This window comes from Temnothorax curvispinosus, unplaced genomic scaffold, assembly GCF_003070985.1.
Source record: "Temnothorax curvispinosus isolate PA1 unplaced genomic scaffold, ASM307098v1 QBEX01007090.1, whole genome shotgun sequence".
Lineage (NCBI taxonomy): Eukaryota > Metazoa > Arthropoda > Insecta > Hymenoptera > Formicidae > Temnothorax > Temnothorax curvispinosus.
This window is the reverse complement of record NW_020216870.1, coordinates 291519-317152: the sequence shown is the minus strand read 5'-3', so window position 1 is coordinate 317152 and position 25634 is coordinate 291519. Positions and strand designations below refer to the sequence as shown.

Genomic DNA, 25634 nt, shown 5'->3' with positions numbered 1-25634 from the left:
TGCAAAAACAATATCTTCAAGAATTACTGATATCAGTAATTCTGTAAGAAAAAAAATTAAAGAATCTTCTAACGTCATGTACATATTATGCTTTATGTCTTGACGAGAGCACCGATATTCGACACACGAGTCAACTGAGTATTTTTATTCGAATCGTGCAAGACGATTTCTCGTGTGTCGAGGAGCTTTTAGATTTCGTCTCTTTACATAGCACAACAACGGGTCTTGATATTTTTTTAGCAGTTGAAGAATTGCTTAAAAAATTTTAAGTAGATTTTAATAAATGTTCTTCGATTAAGTACTACTGATGGCGCGAGAGCTATGACCGGTTCAAAGATAGGATTCGCTGGTCAATTAAAGCAGCGAAACTTTAATATCCCCGTTATACATTGTATAATTCATCAGGAAGTACTAAGCGGCAAAGTTGTAAAACTGTCAACAGTTATATGGAGACTATGACAAAAATAATTAATATAATTAAAGGTGGACAGAAGTTCCTTAGTCATCGAAAATTTCAGTTATTTCTCCAGGAACATAATTCTGTTCACACAAATGTCCCACTTTATTGTCCACTACGTTGGCTTAGTGCTGCAAAATGTTTGGAAATATTTTTTGCCATAAGAAAAGAGATCCTCCTTTTCTTGCAAGAAATTAACAATCCAAAATTTCAGGAACATATAGCCGTTTTGCAAGATGTCACATTTCTTTGTGAACTTACTTTTATTACTGACATGACTATAAATCAACTTAGGCTTCTCAATTTAAAGCTGCAAAGACCAAATCAGAATATTTCCCAATTAGTTAGTCATGTCGATTCTTTCCGAAGAAAATTATAGTTATTCAAATTTCACTTAAAATGATAATATTTTTCACTTTTTTCCTTGCCAGATTCTTCTCGAAGAACACGGCAGTAACTGTAATTTCAAGGAATACATTCATTTCGTAGATACTCTCATAGAAGAATTCAATACGCGTTTTAGTTGTTTTGAAAAACTTAGAACCGAATTAATTCTTTTTGAGAATCCCCTTACAGCGCCAATCGAAGAACAACATCTTGATTTGCAGGATGAACTATGCGATTTGCATAGTGATATATCCCTTAAAACAATTAAAGAAACCGGTGTTGATTTTTTCAAAATTTTAAACAAATCAGTATACCCAAAACTTGATAATTTCGGCCTTCGGATTTATTCCATGTTTGAGTCCATATATTTATGTGAGACTTCTTTTTCAAAAATAAAATTTATTAAAAATAAAAAGCGTTCTTCTTTAAGTGATGAATCTTTACCGCGTCTTATGCGGCTCGCAACATCTAATATGGAAATAGATACCTATTCCCGCTCTCGCCTGTAAAAGATCCCGAAAGACGTCCTAAATTTTCTTAATTCCTTTAATTTTGCTTCAATTAGAGTCCTTTCAGTCGTCAGTGGATTAGGCCTACAGGGGATACCACTTAAAAAAAAAAAACGCGTCAACAATAGTACCTCACGAGTGACGTGAAAGCTATTGTAAACACATGTTTACGCTCTTGACCCTTGAACGACTCGTGAACTGCGCGCGGGATGGCGAGGTAAGGAGAAGGCGCTGGGCGGAGCCAGCTGAAAATCGGCTGAAAAGTGCCGATTTTTTTGCCAATCCGCGCTATTTTCGCTATTATTTTCGAGGTGAGGCACAAAATGCTATTGGCGCTTCAGCCGCGTTCGGGGAGCTTGCTATCGCTTTCGCGCTGGCTCCTCGAACGAAGTTCATAGCGTTTGCGTTTATAGCGTTAATAGCGTCTCCCCGAATGCACCCTTCGCGTCTATTGTCGGGAAGCAATTAGCGATCCGTAGCAGGTGGATTGCGGGACCGTGAGATCGCGTGTGCGTGCGGGACGAGTAACTCTCGTTCGGAACCGGCAAGGGATAGGACGTGCCTATAGCTAAGAGCACGAGAACTCACGGCCTCTCTCTCTGTATATTAAGGACTGTTAATTAAAGTAATTGTTGTGCAGCTAAAAACCCCCCTGATTATTCCGAGTTTTTCGCGATACTCCAAAATATAAAACAGTGGCGACGAGGATAATTTGGAGAAGTTCGGAGGCACGTCGCAAACCGGAAGTCAAGGGAGTTCGGGAAGTTTCGAGAAGGCCACGTGGCAGAAAGAGAGACGAAGGAGAAGACGTTAGTCTGGAGTAAAAGCGGAAAGAGAGAGAGAAAGTGAGCTGGCTAAATTAATTACGAGTAAGTAATTGAACCGACAACTGAAAGAATGTCGAGAGACCGTCCGGATACGCCTAGCCCCGGAGTAACGTTCGCGAATCCAATTCGAATGGATTTCTTCGAGCCAAATCAGCAACCATTATTGCGATGGTTACAACGGCTGGAATGGGCGTTTCGAGTTTTTCAAATAACGGAGGATAAAGCTAAAGCGGCGTATCTTCTACATTTTATAGGCGTTGAAGCCTTCGGGATTTTGTGTGACCTTTTGTATCCTGGAGACCCGTACGCACAGTCCTATGGGTTACTAGTCGACAAACTAAAAGAATTTTACGCGCCCGAGCCACTTGAGATAGCCGAAATATACATTTTCCGGAAGCGAATGCAACAACCGGACGAGAGCACGCAGGAATATATGGCCGCTCTGCAAGAACTATCTCTTCATTGCAAATTCGGGGATTATCTTCAAACGGAATTACGGAATCAATTCGTTTTTGGCTTGAGAAACCAAAGAATCCAATCCAGGCTGCTGGAAACGGCGAATTTGACGAGCGACTCAGCCCTGCAAATTGCTTGCGTGATCGAGCTGGCGGAAAAGGGGGTGAACAAGTTGAAGGAGGAAGTCCCAGAAGCAGCCGTGTCGGGGCAAGAGCAAAGCACCAAAAAAAAACTAAAGACCGAGGAAATGACCGAAAAAAACACACTTCTCTAGAGGAGAACAACGAAGGGCGAAATCCACTAATCCAGGTAATCGAAAGGAGTTAACATTAGCGAAAAATAATACTGGTTATAAACCTAAGCGGCAAAATTCTAAAAATAACATTATTTCTTGTTTCAGGTGTGGACAGGCTTGTTATGCGCACAGTTGTACCCTTTCCTCGAAGTGTAAAATGTAGAGAATGCGGAGGTTTTGGTCATCTACAAAAAATATGCAAAAAAAAGACCAGACGAATATGTTAGAATGTTAGAAGAAGTGTGCCACGTGGACGAAGTAGAACACACGGAGCACAGAGGGAAATTCACGGCTTCGCTGTATGTTGAAAATCGAAAAGTGAGTTTTGATGTAGATTGCGGTTCGGCAGTTACTTTGGTAAGCAGAAAATGGTTTAAACATAATTTTCCGAATATGGTTTGCCACGAAATGCGTTTAAAATTGCGCTTTTATTGTAAGCAAAATTTTGTGCCGTTAGGGTACATTAGAGTTAAAGTTCGCGATGTCGACGAAATTAAAGAGTTAAATATGTATGTTGTGCAACATATGATAGAGACCCGTTGTTAGGCCGGGAGTGGATAAACCAGCTAAATGTATTAAAGAAACTTAAAAGTAGCTTAAAAAAAATTGAAGACATTAAATTGTTGAAAGAGTCAAATGAAAAAAGATTCGATAAACTTTTAAAAAAATACAGTAAGGTTCTGAGTGACGAATATGCGTGCATTAAAAATTATAAAGCGCACTTGAAATTGAAACCGGACGCTCAACCGGTATTCATGAAAAGCCGTACGGTTCCGTTCAAAATTTTAGAAAAAGTAGAGAGAGAGTTAGAACGCATGGTAGACGCGGGTATTCTTGAGAAAGTAGAATCGTCCAGATGGGTCACGCCAATTGTACCGATATTAAAGAAAGACGGTGGAATTAGAATTTGCGGCGATTTCAGTGTGACACTAAATCCGGTTTTGGTAGTGAATGAGCATCCCTTGCCCACTACTGAAAAATTATTCGCTTCAATGGCTGGTGGAAAGATATTTTCAAAAATTGATTTAAAACAGGCATACTTACAATTGCCAATCGATGATTCCGATAGAGAATTACTCACACTGAATACGCATAAAGGCTTATTTAGAAGTACCCGTTTAATGTACGGAACAGCATCCGCACTCGCGATTTGGCAGCGGACGATAGAGAGCATTTTAAAAGGCATACCGGGGGTAGTAACGTTCCTTGACGATATTCGAATTGCCGGAAAAGATTTGAAGCAACATTTAGAGCGTTTAGAATTAGTATTACAACGGTTAGCCGAGCATAATATACGTATTAATTTAGAGAAGTGTGTTTTTCTTAAAGATCAAATCGAATATTGCGGTTATATTTTTGGCAAAAACGGGATCTCTAAGGATCCCAAAGAAAATTGAAGCCGTTAATAAAATGCCTAGACCGACGAACCTCACGGAACTGAAAGCTTTTATCGGTTTAATTAACTATTACGATCGATTCATTAAAAACTTAAGTGAAATATTATATCTGCTAAATAGATTACTAAAGAAGGGTATAGTAAGTTTATCTGGTCAAAAGATTGACCAAGAGATTGAAGCGTTCTTTAATAAGGTTAAGCAAGAATTCAAGAGATAAGAAAATTTTGGTTCCGTTTGACCCGAAACTGCCTCTTGTATGTACTTGCCACGGATGCTAGTCCGTACGGAGTAGGAGCCGTTTTCTCTCATATTTGTCCGGACGGCACGGAGCGCGTGATACAATATGCGTCTAACTCTTTTACAGAAACTTAAAAGAAATACCCGCAAATTGATAAAGAAGCGTTTGCGATTATAATCGGCATTAAAAAATTCCATCAATATTTATATAGAAATCGATTCATACTGTTAACCGATCATAAGCCTTTGGCACAAATTTTTAATCTACAAAAGGGGCTTCCGGCCTACAGTGCGTTACGTATGCAACACTACGCAAAATTCCTACAAGCTTTCAATTTTAATATTAAAGATCGAAAATCGGAAAAACACGGCAAGGCAGACGGATTGTCACGCTTGCCTATATCAGAAACGCGTAGTGGTGAATACGATATGGTGGATATTTTTTAAATCGAGAATGTGGAAGCATTGCCTGTAACGGCCAGAGATATAAAAAACGAAACAAATAAGGATGCGTTATTAGTTAAGATTCGAGCGGCGCTGGAAAAAGGGAAAAGTTTAAAAGCATTAGGGTATAAGAATCAGGAATTTGCGCTACAAGACGGTATAATTTTCCGAAAAGATAGAGTAGTAATTCCAAAAGTGTTAAGAAATAAAGTATTACAAGAATTGCATTCCGGCCATTTTGGTACAGTGCGAATGAAACAATTAGGACGAAATTTTTGTTAGTGGCCGAACATGGATAAAGAAATCGAGAATATAACAAAAAACTGTAATGCATGTAGCACTTTTAGTAATAATCCGAGTTGTAAAATTGAACATCATTGGGAAGCGGCAACGCAACCATTTAAAAGAATACACATAGATTTTGTTGGCCCATTTTTGGGACACAACTTTTTAGTTTTAGTCGATGCATACACGAAATGGCCTGAAGTGCATCTTATGAAGAATATAACCGCGGAGAATACGATAGATAAATGTAGAGAAATTTTTACCACTTTTGGATTACCCCGCAGCCTAGTCACAGATAATGGTAGAACATTTATTTTGAAAGAGTTCCAAGAGTTTGTTAAAAGCAACGGTATTTTTTATAAGCGCACTGCTCCTTATCATCCAGCAACAAACGGTTTAGCAGAATGATTTGTACAAACACTCAAGCAGGCGTTACGCAAATTAAACCTAACAAACGGAAACATTAAAATCAATCTGCAGAAGTTCTTGTTCCATTATAGATTGACTCCTCACGCAGAGCTTGGGAAATCTCCTGCTGAAGCAATGTTGGGGAGGAAATTAAGAAGCAGATTGGACTTAATGTTTCCGGAAACAAATAAAAAGGTGCCAAATATGCCAAAAATAGATATTTCAAAATATTTTAAAAAGGGAGAGAGAGTCGCGGTGCGAGAATACTTAGATAAAAATATAAAATGGCGTTTCGAATGTGTGATAAAGAAATTAGGTACACATTACATTATGAAATTAAATTAGACAACGGAAAAATCTGGAAGCGCCACATAAATCAAATGCGGGGTTTAGGAAAAGACATTACGAAATACAAAAAAAAATAGCGATTGCGACCATGATAAGCAATGGAATACAAACTACGACGTTGTTAATTCAGAAACGAATATAGAATTGGAACATGAGCCGCAGAATTTCGCCTCTGATGCTTCGGGTGACTCTCAAGAAAGAGAGTAAACAGACCGAGGAGGGAGGAACTCTCTGTATATTATACTGTATATTATTATATATGACGTGGTGACTGTTAATTAAAGTACTTGTTGTTCAGCTAAAAACCCGCCTGGTTATTCCGAGTCCTTCGCGATACTCCGAAATATAAAACAACTATTATTTAATTATAAATACAAAATATTCAATACACTTTTAAGAGAAACACTTTTAAACATTTTAATAGTATTTCTTTATAATCTTTAATTTTTTAAGATATGGCCAATCATTGTAGAGTGGCCAACAACTGTATTGTTTACCCTTATTTTATGACCATATAAGTTTTTATTTTCCAAAACAGCTAAATTAATTTTACCTTTTTTACAAGAAAAACAAAAAATTAGTTAGAAAATAATACAACATGAGAATGTTAGAGTGTTAATTTCATCTATTACTTAACTGATATTATCGGTTTCTTAATTTTAACACTTATATATTATCAATTTCTATTGTATTTTATCTAATTTTTGTCTTCCTTATGAAAAAGATGAACTTAACTGCTATTGAAAATGGACAACTCCATGTTTTTTAGAACAACTGTGATTATTGGAATATGTATAGATATATTAAAAACAATATAATGATAAGTTGCGTTTCGGCGACGATGTCCGTTAATTTCCACGTGATGACTGTCAGGTAATACTGTTTGTCTTCTGATTCCTTATTGATTAGTCAGATTTTGTAAAAGTTCTTTGTTTAATTAAGACAACAGTCGCCCCGGGAAATTGCATCGTCCCGCCTTTTAACGAATTGAGACGACGTACTCGACCAACGGATTTATGGCGATGCGGACTCTGCGGAACTGACGGCATGGCTGGAATGGCGATCTTTGATTGTTTGACGACGGCGTGATTGCATGTAATTTTTTTCCATTTTTTCTTCACTGAAGATGGTCCAAAGCGAAGGACCGAAACGTTTGTTTTATTTGCCTATTCGCTGTGTGCGCTGGTATACTATAGCGGAAAAGTAGGACTTAGAGCGCCCATGGTGGCCGGAATTTGCATTATTTGCTGGAGTTTTCTAATACATCGTAATGGAAAAATTGCGGAAAGGAAATTTAAATTGTTGCGTGAACACGTGTAAGAATGTATTTCACAATACAAGTTCAGAAATAAAATTTTATTCTTTTCCGAAAGCGATTTATAAAATTGAGCAGCGAAAAATGTGGATACGTTGGGTACAAAAAATAAAGTAAGTATATTCTTTGAGATTATATGATCATATTTTACCTCGTTTAAAATAATGGTATTTATTTAGAATACGGGCCTCACCTCCAATATCAATAAAATTATGCTTAATCGACATGTGACTACGGGGCATGTACATGTCGCTACATTTCATCGATATGACAGGTTTTCTAACTTAAATAGTTGTCAACTTTAACGATTAATATCTCGCTTCGCGAGGCAGACTGCCGCGTTTTTCTTCCAGATTCTTTCGTTTCGTGTAAAAACGCGTCAATAATGTATTTTGAATAAATAATCAAAACAATAATTTTTTGTTCTTGTTTAAACGTTTTTTTATTTATTTACGATTGACTTGAATTTCATTAATATTGATATACTTACATGTAATTGTACCTTGTACGGAATAGCATTGACAGATGTTTGCGGTATTACACTGCACCTTATTAAATGGCTTATATTTTTATTACGCAATTCTTCAACGCGAACCACATGCGATATTGCTAAGGCTTTTCCTTTTGGTATTGAACTTGGATTAAATTTAATGTCATGAGTGACAGGTCCAAATCCCGTTCGTATAATAAGATTCATTGCAAAAAGTCAGAAAGAGGTTAACCTTTAAAACAAATGTAGGTTAATTTCTCTCGAAAAATCTTTTCAACTATAATTTTTGTAATATCATCATTGAAATTAAGATTTAAATTACCTAACGACAGTTTACACGTAGCTCGAATATTCACAATCGTTGACAGCTATTCCATCAAAAAGTGCGATATTTCACTAACCGTGGCAGCACTAGTCTCTGCGCACACAGCGAATATTGTACTTGTTTATATATTAAAGAACTGGTTTATATATAATTAATAAATACAATATGTAATTAATAAATACAAATTTAATTAATTTAGAGTTTATTTTTTTTTTATTTTAATTTTTTTGCATTTAGGCATTCTTATTTACAATACTATTTATAATTTATATACAAAATACTATTATAATGCAATATAAGGCTAGTACCATATAATTAGAAATCGAAAAAAGAAATTCAAGTAAGTTAAATTTAAAGTAAAACAGAAATATTTTTTTAAACTGCAGAAGAATAATTATAGGATTTTCCCTGGCAATTACATGTGTACATAACAATGAAAGAATAAGAAATAAAACTAGTAAGAAAGTTTTTGATTTGTACTTGCTCTATATAATATATATGTTTCGTATCTCAATCTCCGTGTACTCGATTTACGCAGGAAATATCACAAAATTTAATTATCTGCAGATGCAGATATTAATAAGGCTTCCTTATTTAACGCTGCAATATAAAAACTTCCGACAAAGAGAATTTAGCATAAGAATAAGAATAAGAAAAGAAATATAAACTGTTTTATAAGATGTTGGTTTAAAGCGGAGAGGTTATCTGGTATAACACCATCAGAAACCTCGGCGACGTCAGGAATATTAAGGAAGAGCGGACAAACAGAATTTGCACTTGGTGGTGACAATAAGTTATTTTGTCTTTCGATGTCATCTAACTATAGTCTTAAAAGAATGTCTCAAAAAACCTAGATACGCCTTTAACGATGAATTTTGTATATTTTACTTCAAATTTCTATTTTATTATAATTACCACCTAATTTTACTTCAAGAATTTGTTTTAACTTGTCTTTTATTTTGCAAGATTCGATTGTAACAACTTAAAACAAACTTATAGTATATACAATGTCCACAGTACGACAATTCGTCTTTCGTTAAAAATCTAGGTCTGTCAACCTTTACTTGTGACGTCAGAAGCGAGAATATGCAGATGATTCTTACAACTCACGTACTTGTACATCATATATTTTATTAAATGAAATCCATAGTTTGTCACAACAAAAGTATTTATATTGGATCTCAGGCAATACAGAACATTCCAACAATGTTGTAAGACTCTTGCGATAAAACTGAAATTACAATGTTATTGCAATATCACTAGAATATTCTGTATAATTTAGCTGCAGGGATGCAAGATTTATCGTTTTAAACAGTCTTGGAACTCGACTATACGAGCATCATGAGCAAATCGTTTATCGCTCTTTTTCATACATGCACAATTAGCCGTTTGCGTTTTTTAAGAAAACGATTTGAAATTCTTTTGCCCAGGTATGAAAAGCGTATAATCCAGACAATGTCGACTCTATTTCGCTATGCGACCCAAAGTTCACCGAGATTAATTCCATTTTTGAAAAGTTGTTTGCGTAGATATAATCGTTTGTCGCTCTTTTTCATACATGCACAATTAGCCGTTTGCGTTTTTTAAGAAAACGATTTGAAATTCTTTTGCCCGGGTATGAAAAAAGCGCATATACTAATCCAGACAATGTCGACTCTATTTCACTATGCGACCTAAAGTTCACCGAGATTGATTCCATTTTTGAAAAGTTGTTTACGTAGATATAATCTCGTATGATAATGCAGCATAGCTTTCTTCGGTTCTGACGTCACGCTCAAAAGAGCTGACGTATTTTACAGATTCTTAAAGAACACGCTTACAGATGCAGGAAGTACGAGCAGGAAATCGATATCTCTGTGTGCATGCGTGAAAAAGAGATAAACGATTTGCTCATGATGCTCGTGTACAAGGCTATTAGCTTTTGTCTGGATGTTATATAAATATTTATAACGATAAAGAGAGGATCATACATTTTTTACTTATACCGAGAACGCTGCTTTTTTATTTTTTATGCTATTCTTACGAAACAAACTTATAATACGAGCGAAACTCAACTTTTTTTTACAGCAAATTAAAGACCAAATTATTCACAATTATATGCAGTTTAACGGCTGTAGTAAAAGATAGTGCAATGATAATTTCATGCACATTATTCGATTATATAAGTTAGCCAGTTGACTAAGGGTCAAAAGTAAATAAAAAATTCTAGCTTGTTTTTCGATAACAATTTAAACGCGAGATAAAAACGGAATGTCCCGTAAATGACTCGATCATTATATGCATGAAGTCAACGCTAGTGTGACAAGTGCGCAATGTGGATATCCCCGAGACCGCCGGTTGCAACGCATCTCTCTTACTGGTTTTTTCTTCTATATAAGGAAACAAGTCGGAAACAGATAAAAGTAGACAACGATATAAGTGGAAAAACAGCTCGCTAAAGACTGTCATTTGGTTGCTGTTCCGAGGATCGTTTAAGTCGCTTCCATTTCGCGTCTTTACTCATTTCTTAAACTTGACATCGGATTACTCGCACGGATACAATCATGAAATATATTTTTACACGTGAGTACGATATAACGAAATAGATATTGACTTTTTTTTCCCAAATGTATAAGATATCAGAGGTTTTTCTTTCCCCCTCTTTTTAGAATATTTCACTTAACATCCGATACATCTGAATTTGAGTAATTTATTTTCTATATTTTGTCAAGTCTTCTAAATATTTAGAGTGCGATCCACTTAGCGTTTCAAACGCTCTTGGAAACATTTTATCCTTGTTGTTTATTAAATGTTAAACAAGGACAAAATACTGCTCTGAAGCGCGGCGTTTGAAACGTCTGGGGGATCGCACCCTTAGTCTAAATATTTAAAGAAATATTTAAAGAAAAAGAAAACGGAAAGATATTTCCTCGACGCTTTATTTGATAGTTCCAATTTCGAGGTTTCTGGATTTGTCTGCAAATTTTCGTTAAAATGCGCGTACGCACGTCATGACACGTCATTTTACTCGATAGCTGTGCACGTATTGACCATGATTTGGTTGGTCGCCTTGGCATTCCCGCAAAGAGACCCGTCGGACGGGATCGCCAATGACTCTATAATATTCGATAATAATGAAGCGAGTAGCACCACACCGAGAATCACCGCATCGAGTACCTCCACGCAAAGCACTGCAGCTAATTGTCCGTGTGTCGCGACTGCCGAATACAACCCAGTATGCGGCACCGATAACGTTACCTATTGGAATATGGGAAGATTTAATTGCGCGAGAAATTGTAATCCAGGTACCATTAATTCTACTTTATTGTTTTATTATTGTATCATTATTTTTTATTGTTATATTAAATTTAAATTTATTTAACGTCTTTCGGTAATATTTTTCTGTAAAATATTTCTCTTTATCTGTTTTATTTAATTATTAAATTATTTATAATTTCTGATTTTGTGCCACTTACTTAATAACACTAAATATTTTATAAGGACTCGAGATAAGAGTGATCAGGGCTTGCGAACCATACATCCAGCAGAGCAGTAATTGAATATTGCATGGCCTGCCATATATAGGTACAGATAAATTTTTTAATATTGATAAAATTGTATAACATTATTTTATTTTATCTCTTTTTCGTATATAGTAAAACCGGCACGCTTTGAATGTTACAGACGTGCACACGTCCATTAAAGGAAATTCCTGATATGCGATCGCAATCATCAGCTAGTTCCTGGTCATCGACATGTCGCAAACTCCATGTGTTATTAATGTTCGATGTATTACTACATTTAAACATGTGCATTTTTAATTTGTTATTGCTAATCTTTATGTAAAAACTACGATCTATTATAATTATACTGTATATATACAGTATATATATATAATTAATTATATTACATAATATACTATTATATTACATAATATACTAGATTACATTTCTACTGTTATTATATTAAATTAAGATTTAACAATCCATACAAATACAAATAATTACTTGTTGTGTTCTAACATCACCGCGGCTATCAATTATTTATATTAATGTCCACAGATTCGTAGTGAAGAAATTTCTCATATTTCTCAGAAATTTTGTATTTGAATTAAGTTTTATGAAAATTTCTAAAAATATATATATAATTTTTTTTAGATACTTTCAGAAATAATTGAATTAGGATTTTCGGAATATTCAGTATCCTGTATGAAAATTTCTGATAAATTGCACAGATTTTCTCATATTTATTCAGATTTCTACAAAGATATGTTGGCGGGAAAAATCTGAAATATTTTATTCTTATTTTGTCTGAGTTTTTCTAAAAAAAAAAAAAACATTCCAATTCGTATAAAATATCTGAAAAATCCTGAGCATTCTGAAAGTCTAATAATTTTTATAGAAATTTTTATTTATAATATGAACAATTTTGAGACATTTTTCCACCAAGGATGTCATGATAGCAGCCGCAACTCTAAATGATTTTTAGTTTTAAAACACTGCGACATAAATAACACAATCCTATTGTAGCTGCCAAAAGATGTATTCGAGAAGATAATCTTGCTGATAGGATACTTACTATTAGCATTCTCTTATGTGATTTGCAAGAATAAGTCTGACGAATAAACGCTCATTCGTAGGAATGCGACGACCTGAGTAAGTCATGACGAATTCTCGGCGAAAGTGGTTTTTTTTTTTTTTTTTTTCCCGCACAGTTCTAAGTTAATTTATTTATAAACTTTTATACTTTTTTTATAATTAATTTAATATTTTGATATTGCAATTTCCATAACTTTTTGTTAGAAAAAAAGAATTCGAATAACAATATCGCGTAAATGTTCTTTAAATTTTAAATATATTACATAGTACGGCAAAATTAATTGGTGTTAAATAAATGGTAAATTGGTAGCAAATAGTATTTAAGCAACGGTACTTAAAAGCTACCTATTTAAACTATTTAAAGATATTTCAAAGTAAAAAAGGTATTTAAAGTTATTTTAAAAAGCAGATAATTACAGCAAGTTTTATCTCGCTATTTGCTGCCAATTTACCACAATTGTATTGTGCCGTGCCTAATTCTTACTCGATCGTTATGCCGTTTATTTGGTGTTGAAAATCTTGCGCGATATTTTACGTCAATTTGCTTTTATTTTATGAGAAGTTGTATTACATGTCTGCTGTTGTTTTGCAAACATCGATTTAATTAACGGATTTTGCATGAAATTTGTTACCTCGCTTGTTACCAAGAAATTTGTTGCAGATGATTGACGAGGTAAACTCTTCCTAAAGAAAACAAATAAAACAAAAAATTAAAAAATTGAAACAATAATTATATATTTTTTTCGTATCGTGTATCGCAGTTTGAAACAAATCAGAAATAAACGTTGTTTGTGATACAGAATATGAAATGTATAATTAGTGGAAGAGATTGTCATGTTATATATTTAATTCGCTTTAATATTTTTTTATTTTTACAAAAAATTTGGCAATTAGCATGCAATGAATAAGTCATTTTATATTAGGAAATTCCCTCTTTGCTCATACTTACGCGTACTGTAGATAGGAGCGCTGGTTGGCAACCGGTTCTATAAAAAGAACCGCAACTAAGGCTGCCAATTAGTAGATCGTCGAAGTCGAACTTCTGTAGATCATCTTGAGCGTATAAGACGTCGCGCAACGTCGATACTTGGCAATCTCTTATATCAAGTAGACTTTAGCAAAATGTTATTTTATTTATCGCTGAGTAAGAAAACTATTTCAAACACTTTGCGCGTGACGTGAAGTATTATTCTCATACATCAGCTGATTTTAGTATTATCTCAATGGTGTTAAATAATTCTTACAGTTGCTGTACCACCATTTCTCATTGCTGCATTTCCACAAGTAAGTAAAATGTCCTTTCGTACGATCTGTTGTAAGAGAGAATTTGAGAAATATTTAAACAATTTGAGACATTTGGATATGTTGAATATGTTGTTAAGAAATATAATCGTATGTTATGCTAAGCGCAATAAATGACGCCGACATATTATAACGTCCGTGGGTCCATTGAGTCTTTAATATTTCGAATTTCCTTTATATAAAGATAATCTCTTTATTTTACATGTCCTATGAATAGAAATATTATAATACGAAGTTTGCATACACTTTGTTTATATTTTAATGTTTATTTTAATATTCTGAAACCAATATCATAAAGTTTTTCACACACATTCACATTCTTTTTGTGTTTGTTAAAAGTAATATTTCTGTATTTTTGAAAAAAGTATTTTTGAGAGTCTAATATTTGTAAGTTTAATTCGATATATATATATATTTCCATAGAATTTGGATAATGCAGTTCAAGCAGATGGCTTCGTTTTTGATGGTGCAGTAGCTTCCGAGCAATCTAATGGAAGCCAAAGAATTCCTTCAACATCCACACCGACAATTGTGACGTCTACTACTCTGACTAATAATGACATATACAATGCATGCTTAGATAATTGCCCGGTAATTATAATTCTTTTCTTACTGAAATCATCAACGTAAATTTTATTAAAAAGCTAACGTTTCAATCGAGAGAGAACCTTTTGAATTTTGGACATTTGCTTCTGAAAAGTAATTTTAATATTGAATCTATAATGCATTATTTTCTATTAACACTTCTATTATAGGTAACACACGAATACAATCCTGTTTGTGGTACAGACAACGTCGATTACACTAATCCAGGAGGATTGGGTTGCGCGCAACGCTGTGGAAAAGGTGATATATTTTATAAAAACTTTTTTATATTTAACAGGTGTATTTATTTTGCTATATGAAAGATATATGCGCGATAACAATATAAAACAAGCTTAATTTTATCAGAGTAACAATGATCTCCAAGATCAATTTTTTGCTTTAACGCTAGAACGGTCGAGCTAATCGTTTTATTATTTTTCAACGAGACAAATAAATTATTTTGATCAATTCTTTTAATTTATCTTTATTATTATTATTGCTTAAACCCTTGAAATTATATTAGGGGAGACCGGGGCTATTATCGTGGCACATTTTTGTTTTAAATTTTTTTCTCGCTTCGTATAAATGTTTGACTTACAGATAAGAAAGAATACCATAAAATCTACTCATGCATTATGCTTAGTGAAGTCGAGTGACTGAATACAATTTACCGTTTCGGATCTCTTATTATTTTATTCGGCGAGAAAACAAATTTTCGGGATTTAAAAAATTTTACTTTGAGCACCCGAAGTCAGACTTTCTGTCAGAGAGAAAAGTGGTTGACACGCAAATGCCATTCCGTTGGTAACTAGAGGATACTAAGAGACATCTGTGATTGATATTACAGGATTCTAGCAGCAAGCATTTTAAAGTTAGGCCCGCGACAAAATTTCAGCAGTGTCACGAACAGCCCCGGTCTGCCTTAATTATATTTATTTAGCAAATTGATATTAATGTGTAAAGCATTATGAATAAAAAGGCTAAAATTAGATAAGAAAACTTTTCCTTTTATATCACACAAGAGATGGAAGAAAACCATTCTTCCAAATACTTTCGGTCGTTCTAGCATTAATGGATTTTGCAATAGCAAATTTATACATTTAACGATCTTTGCCCTGTAAAATATATAAAATGATAAAAAAAAAACTCATATGTAATTACAGTATAAGGCAGTGCGATTGTGAACGCATTAAAATGTTCAATACACAATATTTTATATTTACAGAGGTGACACTAAATCATTATGGACGCTGTTCAACAGGCAGAACTGGATAACTTGCAATTTTCATTACACAATACAATTCATGATAATAAATGTTTTAATGAAAGACTGGCAAGTATAAGAAAAATAAACATATTTACACACCGCTATATGTATACATAATATATTCAATGTAAGTGTATTTATTTGCTTTTTAAGCGAGAATAATAATTTGTTGACTTTATTTTCACTTTGGTCTTTTTACTTTGTATAGTTATAAAATTAAAATTAACAATTACTAACATTAAACGAATTATATAAATAGATTTTATAATATTTATAAATCGTTAATAGACATATATATCTCATATACGTATTACATTTAATGCAAAAAGTTTATCTCTATTTTAAAAGTTTAATTTTTGTTTACAATAAAATGACTGGAATTTCTTAAAAAACGAAAACTATTTCCTATTATTACATAAATAAGTCAAAAGTAACTGATTACTTTACTTAAAAATTTTATGACTTGAAACTTATATAAAAGTGTAACAATTTTTTTTCATTTTTTTAACTTTAAAACCTTTTACACAAATCTATATAATATCTAAGTTATCCTTGCGTTTGAAAAATGGGGAAAAAGAATCTGTCATCCGATCGAGGAATCGTTTCGGTCGGCCCACCTGACCCTTCGTGCAATTTCGAAGTTTCCTCCGTGAATGCCATAAAGGTGTCTCGCCAATATCTCAGCTCTGTCCTCTTCGGCCTCTACGGCCATTCTTCTGTAGCGACGAACGGCTATGATGCAACCGGCAGTGAGTACAATCTGAATTATCAACCAAAAGATCAGTAGACCTAGAGCTAGACTCGCGTCCACGCAAAAAAGGCTGTCCGTAGATTCTGAAAATAAAACAAGACTCGTATAGCTCCATTAACTCTGCAGTAATTTTATTATTTATAATAAATATCTATAGAATTCGGAAGTGCAAATCGAAGTTCCCGACGCTTGGAGGACGTAGCGGTACCGATATATTAAACTCACTTCCGCCGGTGATCAACAGCGTGTCAGGATTTTCCCTGGATAAATGGCCCGCTGTTATCACTGGACTTTGAACGACGATAGATAGTTGTAACGGTAATTCCGCGGGCGTGAGGTTTCTGAAAATTTCTGTTACCTCGGCGGTGACCGGCTCCTCGACCGGCCCGATCGACCGTCGCTTCCTGCCGTACGAGAGCTGTCCTCCTCTGCATGTGGCCTTCAAAGAAATCATAAATTTCTAATTTTCTCGCTCTTTAATTAATACAATTGTAATTTATACAAAGTGCTAAATTAATATTTACTTATTTAAAAAATATATTCCTTTATGTAAAAAATTATAATATCTTCTAATATTATATTATATAATACAATCACGACTTAAGCAATGTAAAAATCATGTTAAAGTGTTATGCCGGAATTACGATGAACTTAACGTAACGGGACGCGACGGGACGCGAAGTAACGTAAAACCTAAACACATTGTTTTTATACGCGGCTGATTACGATCGACTTTACGTAACGCATATAAAAACAATGTGTTAATGCATTAAAAAGAATAGTTTTAAGTCTACTTACCGGTTCACATTCCTCGATACAAAATCTGACGATGACGTTAAATCGGACAATTTGACTGTCGGGAAACTTGAAGGCAGTAAATGTTGAGATCAAAGAACGGTTATCGATTGGATCTTTCAACAGCGCGGGAAACGTCGCCGGATCCGTCGGACACCCAATCTCGTCCAAAAGAAGATACGAGGATTCTCCGGATGCGCTACTAGCTACTAGGTGTCCAGCTGCGATGTCGTAAGTTCCTGTCAAAGAAATTATATCATTCTTTTTTTGTATAGTCGAGATAAAAGATGTATTTCATACACAGCTAAAACTAAATTTGTAAAGTTTTTTTTTACATTTTAAAAATTTCTTAAAAAATTATTAATACTTTAACATTCTTACCCGGTAAAAAGTTTTTCATATAAAAACATATATAAATATATACAATTATATATGAATAAATATGTCCATACATGTTATTTTTCTCTTGTAATAATCTGTGTTCGTATATACAGGAAAAATAATAACAAAAAGAATCTAAAAATAATTAAAAAGATCATTTTTGCATTGTATTTTTTATAAAAAGTGAAGTTTGAGAAATCGAGAAAATTTTCCCATATATAATCATATATAAATATAACAGAGTAGTTAATATAATAGCTGTTACATTTATATATGATTATGGCTGGGTTCGTTTTGACGCTTTCAGCGCTGTAAGCATCATTCTATCTTTGTTGCACATCGAACATCAAACGAAGATAGAGCGATGCTTTCAGCGCTGAAAGCGTCAAGACGAACGCAGCCGATATATGGGCAAATTTTTCTCATTTCCTCAAACTCCACTTTTTATAAAAAATACAATGCAAGAATAATTTTTTTAATTTTTTTAATTATTTTTAGGTTTTTTTTTATTATTTTTCCTGTATGTACGATATATACAAACACAGATTATGCAAGAGAAAAAAACATATATGGACATAATAATTATATATTTCATATATAATTATATAATATTTATATGTTTTTATATGAAAATTTTTTTACCGGGTAAGAAAATTCTAGTTTCGATAGAATCAAATTCAGTGATAAAAGAGAAACCATAAAATGTATGGGAACATCCTATGTAAATGCCGCACAAAAGATACTCACCGTTCACGGGATGAATTTCAATTCTGAGCGTTAGCTTCTGCCCCAATTGGGTAACGACGGCGTCCGTATTGTCTTCGTTGAGAATTCTCATCGTAATCACTGGCACCTCGGATGATACGTTCACTACAATTGACCCAACCGGCGGTACGCCTGCGCTAAAAAGAGTAACCAGAGCCGGAATATCGGGGACGCTTGTCACAGTTTTGCATCAAATGGTGGCAAATTAAATTATAAAGAGTGAACATGTCACTCGTTTGAAAAAATGTGTACGCAATTCTATATGAAGAAAAGCTAGACTTACTTTGGATCCTCGAAAGAGAAATTCGAATGAACGGTCACGTTTCTCGGTTCCGGTAGGCCGCTATCGTCTAAGGAGCATCCGACTCTCACCGACTGATCTCCTAATCGCTGAATGATTGGATTGTATTGTATCACAATAGTGGCCCAGACCAACGTGTGCGTTCTGCAAAGAATAAAACCCGGTGGCTTAATAAAATCGGCCTTTAATTCGACCAGTAATTTATTGTTTCATTACATTTAACAAAGATCTAAAATTAATCGAGCCGATTAGATGGTTTCGAGGCCAAGTACCGGTTTTCATTGTCGATGGAAAACGCGGGTGTAAGGCCGCACGCAATGCCGGGCTTCTCGATTTGCTCTTTCTTTGGCAGCGGCAATCTTAATATCGTCACGTTGTGCCCAACACCGTTAATGCTGCAAGTAGTGATGTCCCCGTATCCAGTCGCGTACATCCGTCCTACGAAGGGCTCCGGAGTGGTCAGTATGACTGTCATGGTTGATTCGCCGCACTCCACTTTCACTGCGAAACAAGGTAGTGCCTCAGTATGAAAAATGTTGGACAATAAAACTTGTAGACTGTAATAAAGTAAACAGCGATTGATATGTATATAGTGTAGAATAAATAAATATTGACATTTCCGGTCACACCGCGAGTAGGATCTTATATATGTCTAATAATAATTTTTGTAAAATTTATATATTTTGTTTTAATGCTTTTTTGAATCATGTGCCTTGAATCATGTAACCGTAGTTTTATGGGCAAAACTTATACAACTATCCACATTGCAAACATACGATCTAGACAAGGCTCTTGTTCCTTGTAGACCACGTTAGGTCTGGTAACCAGCGAACTAACTCCAAGACCGATTGTGCTATCGGAATGCAGGAGACAGAGCGGTTTTTCTTCCGAATAGTCGACAGTGTAGGCTCTGCAAATGAAACCATCCACACTGCGGTCACATCTCTCCTCGCACTAAAAAATAATCATGATCAAGTAACAGAGTGAATCGGCTCGCCCAAAAAAAACGGACAGGAAATATATAGAATACCTGTTTTAGGTCAAGTCCTGGCAACGCCACATCCGAATATGGCAACGATACGTTCCGGAATTCTGCATAGGAACAATAGCTCTTCTTCGCTATATCAGGACGTATAAATTAAATTCAATTCACATGCAGTTCGGTCTTACAATTTACAAAAAGGCAGATCGGTTTAGCGACTTACTTATATTATGGCACTGATCCTGTAGATACTCATCTCGATACATCGACGATCTGTAGGCTTGCGGTCTGGTACCCCTTTCGAGCTTCGACAACGAACACGTACCAATGGTATCGTTGATTGACAAAGGCTCGCCCGTACGGTATTGCGCGGACGCACATTCGTCTCCTGAGATTATTTCAATCGTTCATATATAGGTTGCAGTTTCTTGACAGTTTCAATTTATTTGATAGCTATGGCACAATTCATATGATTACTTTGCATACCTGCTTGCAAACACTTCTCGTAACACTCGCTTCTCTTTAGTGCTTGATGAAACCAGCCGGACTGCCCCTCTTTCAATATAGCTCCCAAGGTTCTTTCTACTTGCCACAATCTCTGCTGTTTGCAGCTCGGTGGGACTGAAAGTGCAAACGCAAAGAGCTTTAAAAGATGCATTTCCGAAAACATTTCCAAAAGTTTTCTTCAGGGATGAGATAAATTATTAACATTTTTTTTCAACGCTTTTCAGATGATTTCCTTCTATCAGATAATTGAATTCAAATATATAACTTGATTTATATTTTATATAAAAATATAATACTTTATATATTTTATATAAAAATGTAATACTTTATATACCATGAAAGAACAGTTCTTACCTGTAATACAGATCTGATGGAAAAGTGTGGCATTCGTTTCGGGAATGAGTTCCTCGCTTTTTACTTGCACACTGTAGCAGATGTTCCTCGCGAAGTCGACTACGAAAGCTGTGCAATTCAGACTTTTACACCTATGGACAAATTTTTAAGCGGTAAATCTACATACTTTTCTGCACAATAGAGAATCATACTTATAACAATACTCGTAACAATACTCTTTTTTTTTTTTTTTAAATTTATATTAATTTTCCTAATGAAGATGTTATGATATCAAAGCATTAATCTTAATTTTCGCACAAGGCGAGTATAATTCACTGAATGCATTTACGAATACATATGTAGGCAATTCCACGTCAAGTCGAACAAGAAATGACCTCGTATTTTTTAAATCGATCGTGCGCGCGCACGAAACTTCTTTAACATGAAATATATATAGGTACAAAATAAGGAGGTAAATATTTTTTGGTCTAAAATACTTTTTTGCGATACAATTTTCGTGAAAAATAAAGAAATTTATCAACTAAGAAAAATTAATATTTCTATATTATTTGCCGTAGAAAAATCTTAAATTTTTTAAATTATTGTTTTTATAAAATGTAATATTTATAAATGTGACTTGTATAATGTTGATTATATTCAACATTGTAAATTATGTCATTCATACTGTACATTCTTCCTGCAAAAGATTTCTGAAGAAATCGATGCGCCGCGCTACTTGGTCAAGTCAGAGACGCGATCATGGCGCAAGGCTCAGTCGTTAAAAATACATAAAAATAGAATCCATCGTTTCTCCATGAAATAAAAAAAAAGTATATTTTTTGGTAAAAAATAATAATTAAGCATTTCAATTTCTTATACCAATTAAAATTTGCAATTTTTTGTAAAACTATTTTTATAAAAAAGATTATCTCTTTAGTTTAAAAATACATTTTTTAAGATTTCTCAATAACAAATATAACTATAGAGATATTAATTTTTAAAATTGACTCCTTTATTTTTCACAAAAATGGTATTGCTTATAACTTTTGTGAAAAAAATATTTTGAGCAAAAAAATGCGTATCTCTTTATCTTATATATATTTTATACATATAAAAAAAGTTTCACGCGCTCGCGATCAATTTACAAACAAGTTCATTTTTTATCCGATTTAACGTGGAATTACCCATGTGCAATACAATATTCATAATTCATCTAAAGATTTTATTTCCTTATGATATCAGACTTCCTGGAATAACTGAGAAATTTATTTGTTGGAATATAGTTATAAAGTTGACGGAATTAAGAGGGAGATATAATTAATTGATGAATCACCTGTCAAAGCAAGGCGCGATGATACCATTGTTACCTATGAACGTTTCTGTAACACCGTTTCTGTAAATTACAGTCTCTATGGCGTTTGCTGGCTTGGCCCCGACGATCTTTTCCCATCCCGTATCTTGATCCTGACAACTCTCAGACCAACCTGAAGGGCATAGATGCGCGTTTTGTTAAGTATGGAGCTGCAGTTAAATAGCCTTGTGTCATGCCTACACAATGCACTACGCGCTATCGCTGATGCTAGATAAAGAACACGATTGTAAATGCAACTCGCGGACGGACAATTGTTTAAACACGTCTTGCGATTAGTCAAACTTATAGTTAAAAAATACGTGAAATAAAAGATGACGAATTAAAAATTGAATGTTTTCGCTAAAAAAAAGTGCCTTTTTAAAAATAATAAAAAATCTATTTTTAATTTAAATTATTTTTAAAAACTTCCCAGTTTAAAATAATATTTGTCTGTAATATTTGTTCTAATTAATCGTATATTTTTACTTTGTAAAAAAAAAGAATTCTTTTTTCACACTTCACGATGTGATAATGTCTACAGCTATATTTTTCGTAGTGTATTACTCGCACGTTGAGCCTCACCTGTACTTAAAACAAGGCAGTAGGTGAAAATCATGCCGGCGAAACGCAATGTCGTCATCTTGTATGTTTGCACTACAAACTACGGGACAAGACCAAATTGCGACAGATGGTTTTTTTTCAGGAATTTTTTCCAGATCGTTCTACCTCCGGAACGGCATCTCCTGCTTCTAATCGCACCACTGATGTACCTGTGCAAATGTCGTTACGTAACGCCGCTATCACGTGTAAAAACTGAAATCGGCACGCGTGACACATTGGGTCGCGTATAGGTTTGCTGTCGAGTGGAAAAGCAGTTAAACATGATCATCCGCGATTAGCGCGGTTCTCTTCTTTAAGGACCCCTCCCTTTTAACTTCAACGTTTTAAAATAATGCAACGTTTCTCACAAGTGAGTTCCTAACGTTAACGTTTTATGTGTGCCATTTTTACCTCGCGCGCTTTTGGCTTCGCTATCTCTTAACACTACGTAAGCACACATAATCCGCGCGATAGCGGCTTATAGCAGGATTTATTTTGTTGAACACGAGCTCTGTTGAAACTCGTATCCAATAAAATAAATCCTTCTGTAATCTGCTTGCCGCAAAGCTTTATTCCATCGAACACAAACAGATATTACGTGTACATACATACATTTACCTACCTCTCGCAGTAAAAAAATTTTCTATATATAATTGTACAATCCAATGCTCTCTTAAAAAGAGAAAATTCCTTTTTGCTTGCAAATATTAAAAAAAAAATGTTAAGTGCTAATTGATTAAGTATTCTTCTGAAGAAGTCACGCGTCATTAATGCATCCGAATGTGCAATGCATACGATTGCAATGTCGATGACGACTCATACTTAATATTCGTATTTAAAACAGTGAAGAATAACGGAAGATAATAATTAAGCTATTTTTGCATTGACACGTAATCGCGTATTCAACTGATAAGTTTAAAGCACAAGTAAAAAATAATTTTTTTAAGAGAGTCTACGTTTTACAATTTTACTTTACGTTTTATTTAAAATACAAAGAATTTTATAGAGTATCGTAAAATATGAATTTTATATGAATGAGCCAGTGGTTTACCTCAATTATATAGCCGGGTATTTTTGTGACGATATGATTCTTATATTCTACAGAAAAAGCCCCAAGAAAAGTGTTTACAAAGAATGGTTTAAATAAAAGATGGTATTCAAGAAGTAAACAGCATAAAACGTTGGGGGACAAGATAAATAAATTCATATATCTTAAGGTTTATATTCTTCGAGTAAAAGAGAGGATCAAACGCACGATCTCGAGGAGACTCGCCTCGGACACTCGTTAAAAAAAAAATTGTGAGCTCAAGTCTCTTGCTCTTTGTACTTTGAAAGCGTCCACTCACGCTGTTGTGCAAACGCCGATCCGTCATTGAACTCTCTTTAGTAGCGATCGTCACACTTAGCTGGGACGTGCATCGCCGGCCGGATTAGAGATCGGTGCACCTCCTGCGCGGCTCCAGCTTCTCACGCGCTTCTCTCATCGAGCTGCGCTCGCGATTCACTCTCGATGGACATCCGTCCTTACGTTCGTTCTGCCGGAGCGGAGAGTGAGATATCGGCGCCGGGACCTGCGCCGGCTTTACCGTGCGGCTGCGAGGCAGACACGTAACGAAATGAAAAGCGATCCGCCGTGCACCGTGCACCGTGCCACAACGGCGGATACGACGAGGAAGAGCAGAGGGGCATTCCCATCCGCCTGCCTGTGTGTGATCGAACGATCGGATGCGGCTGGGTAAATACCGGCACCGCGCGACCATCCATTCACCGGCATTGTCGTTAAAAAAAAAAAAGGAAAAAGAACGATGGCGAGGTCGGCAAACGATTATCTGGGATGTTCCGCGCCGCCCAAGTGTGCGACGTTCGCTCACCGTTGACACAAATTCGGCCTTCGTGTCGTCGCATCGTTATCGCTACAGAAGTGCTCACTTATGGATGGTCATTTGCATAATTAAGTATAGGGCGGTCCAAAAGAAAGTGCAAATACAGTTTGCCAGTTTTGATTCAACCAGCATCCATTTTTACAAAGATAAAATCTAAAGGAAAAAAAGGACTGTTTTGAAATAAATATGAAAAAGATTTGGTTATAAGCTTCTGATCAAATAAATTATTTTAAGATGCTACCCAAGGCTGTTTTTTTTTTAGTGCGGCCGCGAAATGTTCTAGCTGTTACAGCGTTAACAGAGTTTTCCCACGGTGTAGCCAATAGAATTGAACAAGCATTGGAAGCCTATATCGATGGCGAACATCGAAACCCGTGTCCTTCGTTTTACGTAACTACCTGGCATCGTTTACGCTCGTTAGCCAGTGGCATATATATGTACATCGATACAGCAAGACGGTATATCTAACGCGCTTCGCAAAATAAGCGACTCTTTCGTGAACATATAATAACAATGTAATATAAGGGAATTGCATATTGCTGCTTTCTCGGAATGTCGTTATTCGATAATGGCGCGTTACGGTAGATATTTTTTTTAAAACATAGGTTAATGACTGTTGCAAAATAGCAAAATAGCTCGGATATTTTGGGATGTCTCAAGATCCTAGATCGTAACAACGAATTTTAATGTTGACTTGGACAAATTACTTGAGAGAAACTAAATCGGGAAGAGGAAAAATTGCTGAATCCACATAATTGCCTGTTTTCGTAGAGAAGAAATCAAACATTAAATTAATATCCAATTTCAAAAGTCAGATACATATTTAATGTCGCAAGAAAAATTGCTGTCAATTCATTTTTATTAATCTATTTTTGTAAAAAATTGTTTACAAGTAAATACATTTAAAATAAAACACGCAATTACAAACAAAATGTTATTTATATTGGGATTGAGAAATAATCTGATTCACGTTCTCATTTCTATATAGATCCCTTCGCTCTCACTTTTAACTGAAAACATGTGTGTCTGACTTTCATTCCTATATCACCTGTTATGTTAACACGTCTTATTACT

General features: G+C 34.8%; 3 protein-coding genes across 4 annotated transcripts; 2 read left to right on the top strand and 1 right to left on the bottom strand.

Moving 5' to 3' along the window:
- Nucleotides 1-10503: 10503 nt before the first annotated feature.
- Nucleotides 10504-12071, top strand: LOC112456701. The gene is made up of 4 exons (XM_025019426.1): nt 10504-10742; nt 11195-11464; nt 11661-11744; nt 11844-12071. The coding sequence occupies exons 1-3, from the start codon at nt 10724-10726 to the stop codon at nt 11717-11719; spliced, it is 348 nt and encodes a 115-aa protein (XP_024875194.1). The 5' UTR covers nt 10504-10723; the 3' UTR covers nt 11720-11744; nt 11844-12071.
- Nucleotides 12072-13772: 1701 nt separating this feature from the next.
- Nucleotides 13773-16048, top strand: LOC112456700 (solute carrier organic anion transporter family member 5A1-like). The gene is made up of 5 exons (XM_025019425.1): nt 13773-13901; nt 14004-14041; nt 14483-14650; nt 14815-14905; nt 15870-16048. Exons 1-5 carry the CDS (start codon nt 13880-13882, stop codon nt 15917-15919), a joined length of 369 nt encoding a protein of 122 aa, XP_024875193.1. The 5' UTR covers nt 13773-13879; the 3' UTR covers nt 15920-16048.
- A 221-nt stretch (nt 16049-16269) lies between these two features.
- LOC112456680 lies at nt 16270-25372 on the bottom strand. Of its 2 annotated transcripts, none has more exons than XM_025019374.1 (14): nt 24024-25371; nt 22660-22847; nt 22060-22210; nt 20748-20878; nt 20373-20507; nt 20110-20274; nt 19935-20023; nt 19681-19858; nt 19177-19405; nt 18887-19048; nt 18586-18740; nt 17461-17696; nt 16888-17101; nt 16270-16745 (listed from the first exon to the last, which is right to left on the bottom strand). In XM_025019374.1, the coding sequence occupies exons 2-14, from the start codon at nt 22715-22717 to the stop codon at nt 16495-16497; spliced, it is 2154 nt and encodes a 717-aa protein (XP_024875142.1). In that variant the 5' UTR covers nt 22718-22847; nt 24024-25371; the 3' UTR covers nt 16270-16494. The 2 variants fall into 2 exon arrangements, with proteins under 2 accessions (XP_024875142.1, XP_024875143.1); XM_025019375.1 differs by having other exon boundaries at nt 16620-16745; nt 17021-17101; nt 24024-25372.
- Between the last annotated feature and the right edge of the window lie 262 nt (nt 25373-25634).

What these genes read in the sequence shown, in the direction of transcription:
- LOC112456701 (XM_025019426.1), top strand. An exon ending in CGCGAGAAATTGTAATCCAG is followed by an intron (nt 11,465 to 11,660) that starts GTACCATTAATT and finishes ATATTTTATAAG; the next exon opens with GACTCGAGATAAGAGTGATC.
- LOC112456700 (XM_025019425.1), top strand. Translation starts at nt 13,880, where the DNA reads ATGTTATTTTATTTATCGCTGA. An exon ending in GTTATTTTATTTATCGCTGA is followed by an intron (nt 13,902 to 14,003) that starts GTAAGAAAACTA and finishes TAATTCTTACAG; the next exon opens with TTGCTGTACCACCATTTCTC. An exon ending in CATGCTTAGATAATTGCCCG is followed by an intron (nt 14,651 to 14,814) that starts GTAATTATAATT and finishes CTTCTATTATAG; the next exon opens with GTAACACACGAATACAATCC.
- LOC112456680 (XM_025019374.1), bottom strand. Translation starts at nt 22,717, where the DNA reads ATGACGACATTGCGTTTCGCCGGCATGATTTTCACCTACTGCCTTGTT. An exon ending in GGATCAGTGCCATAATATAA is followed by an intron (nt 20,024 to 20,109) that starts GTAAGTCGCTAA and finishes GTCCTGATATAG; the next exon opens with CGAAGAAGAGCTATTGTTCC. An exon ending in TCCATCGACAATGAAAACCG is followed by an intron (nt 19,049 to 19,176) that starts GTACTTGGCCTC and finishes TATTCTTTGCAG; the next exon opens with AACGCACACGTTGGTCTGGG.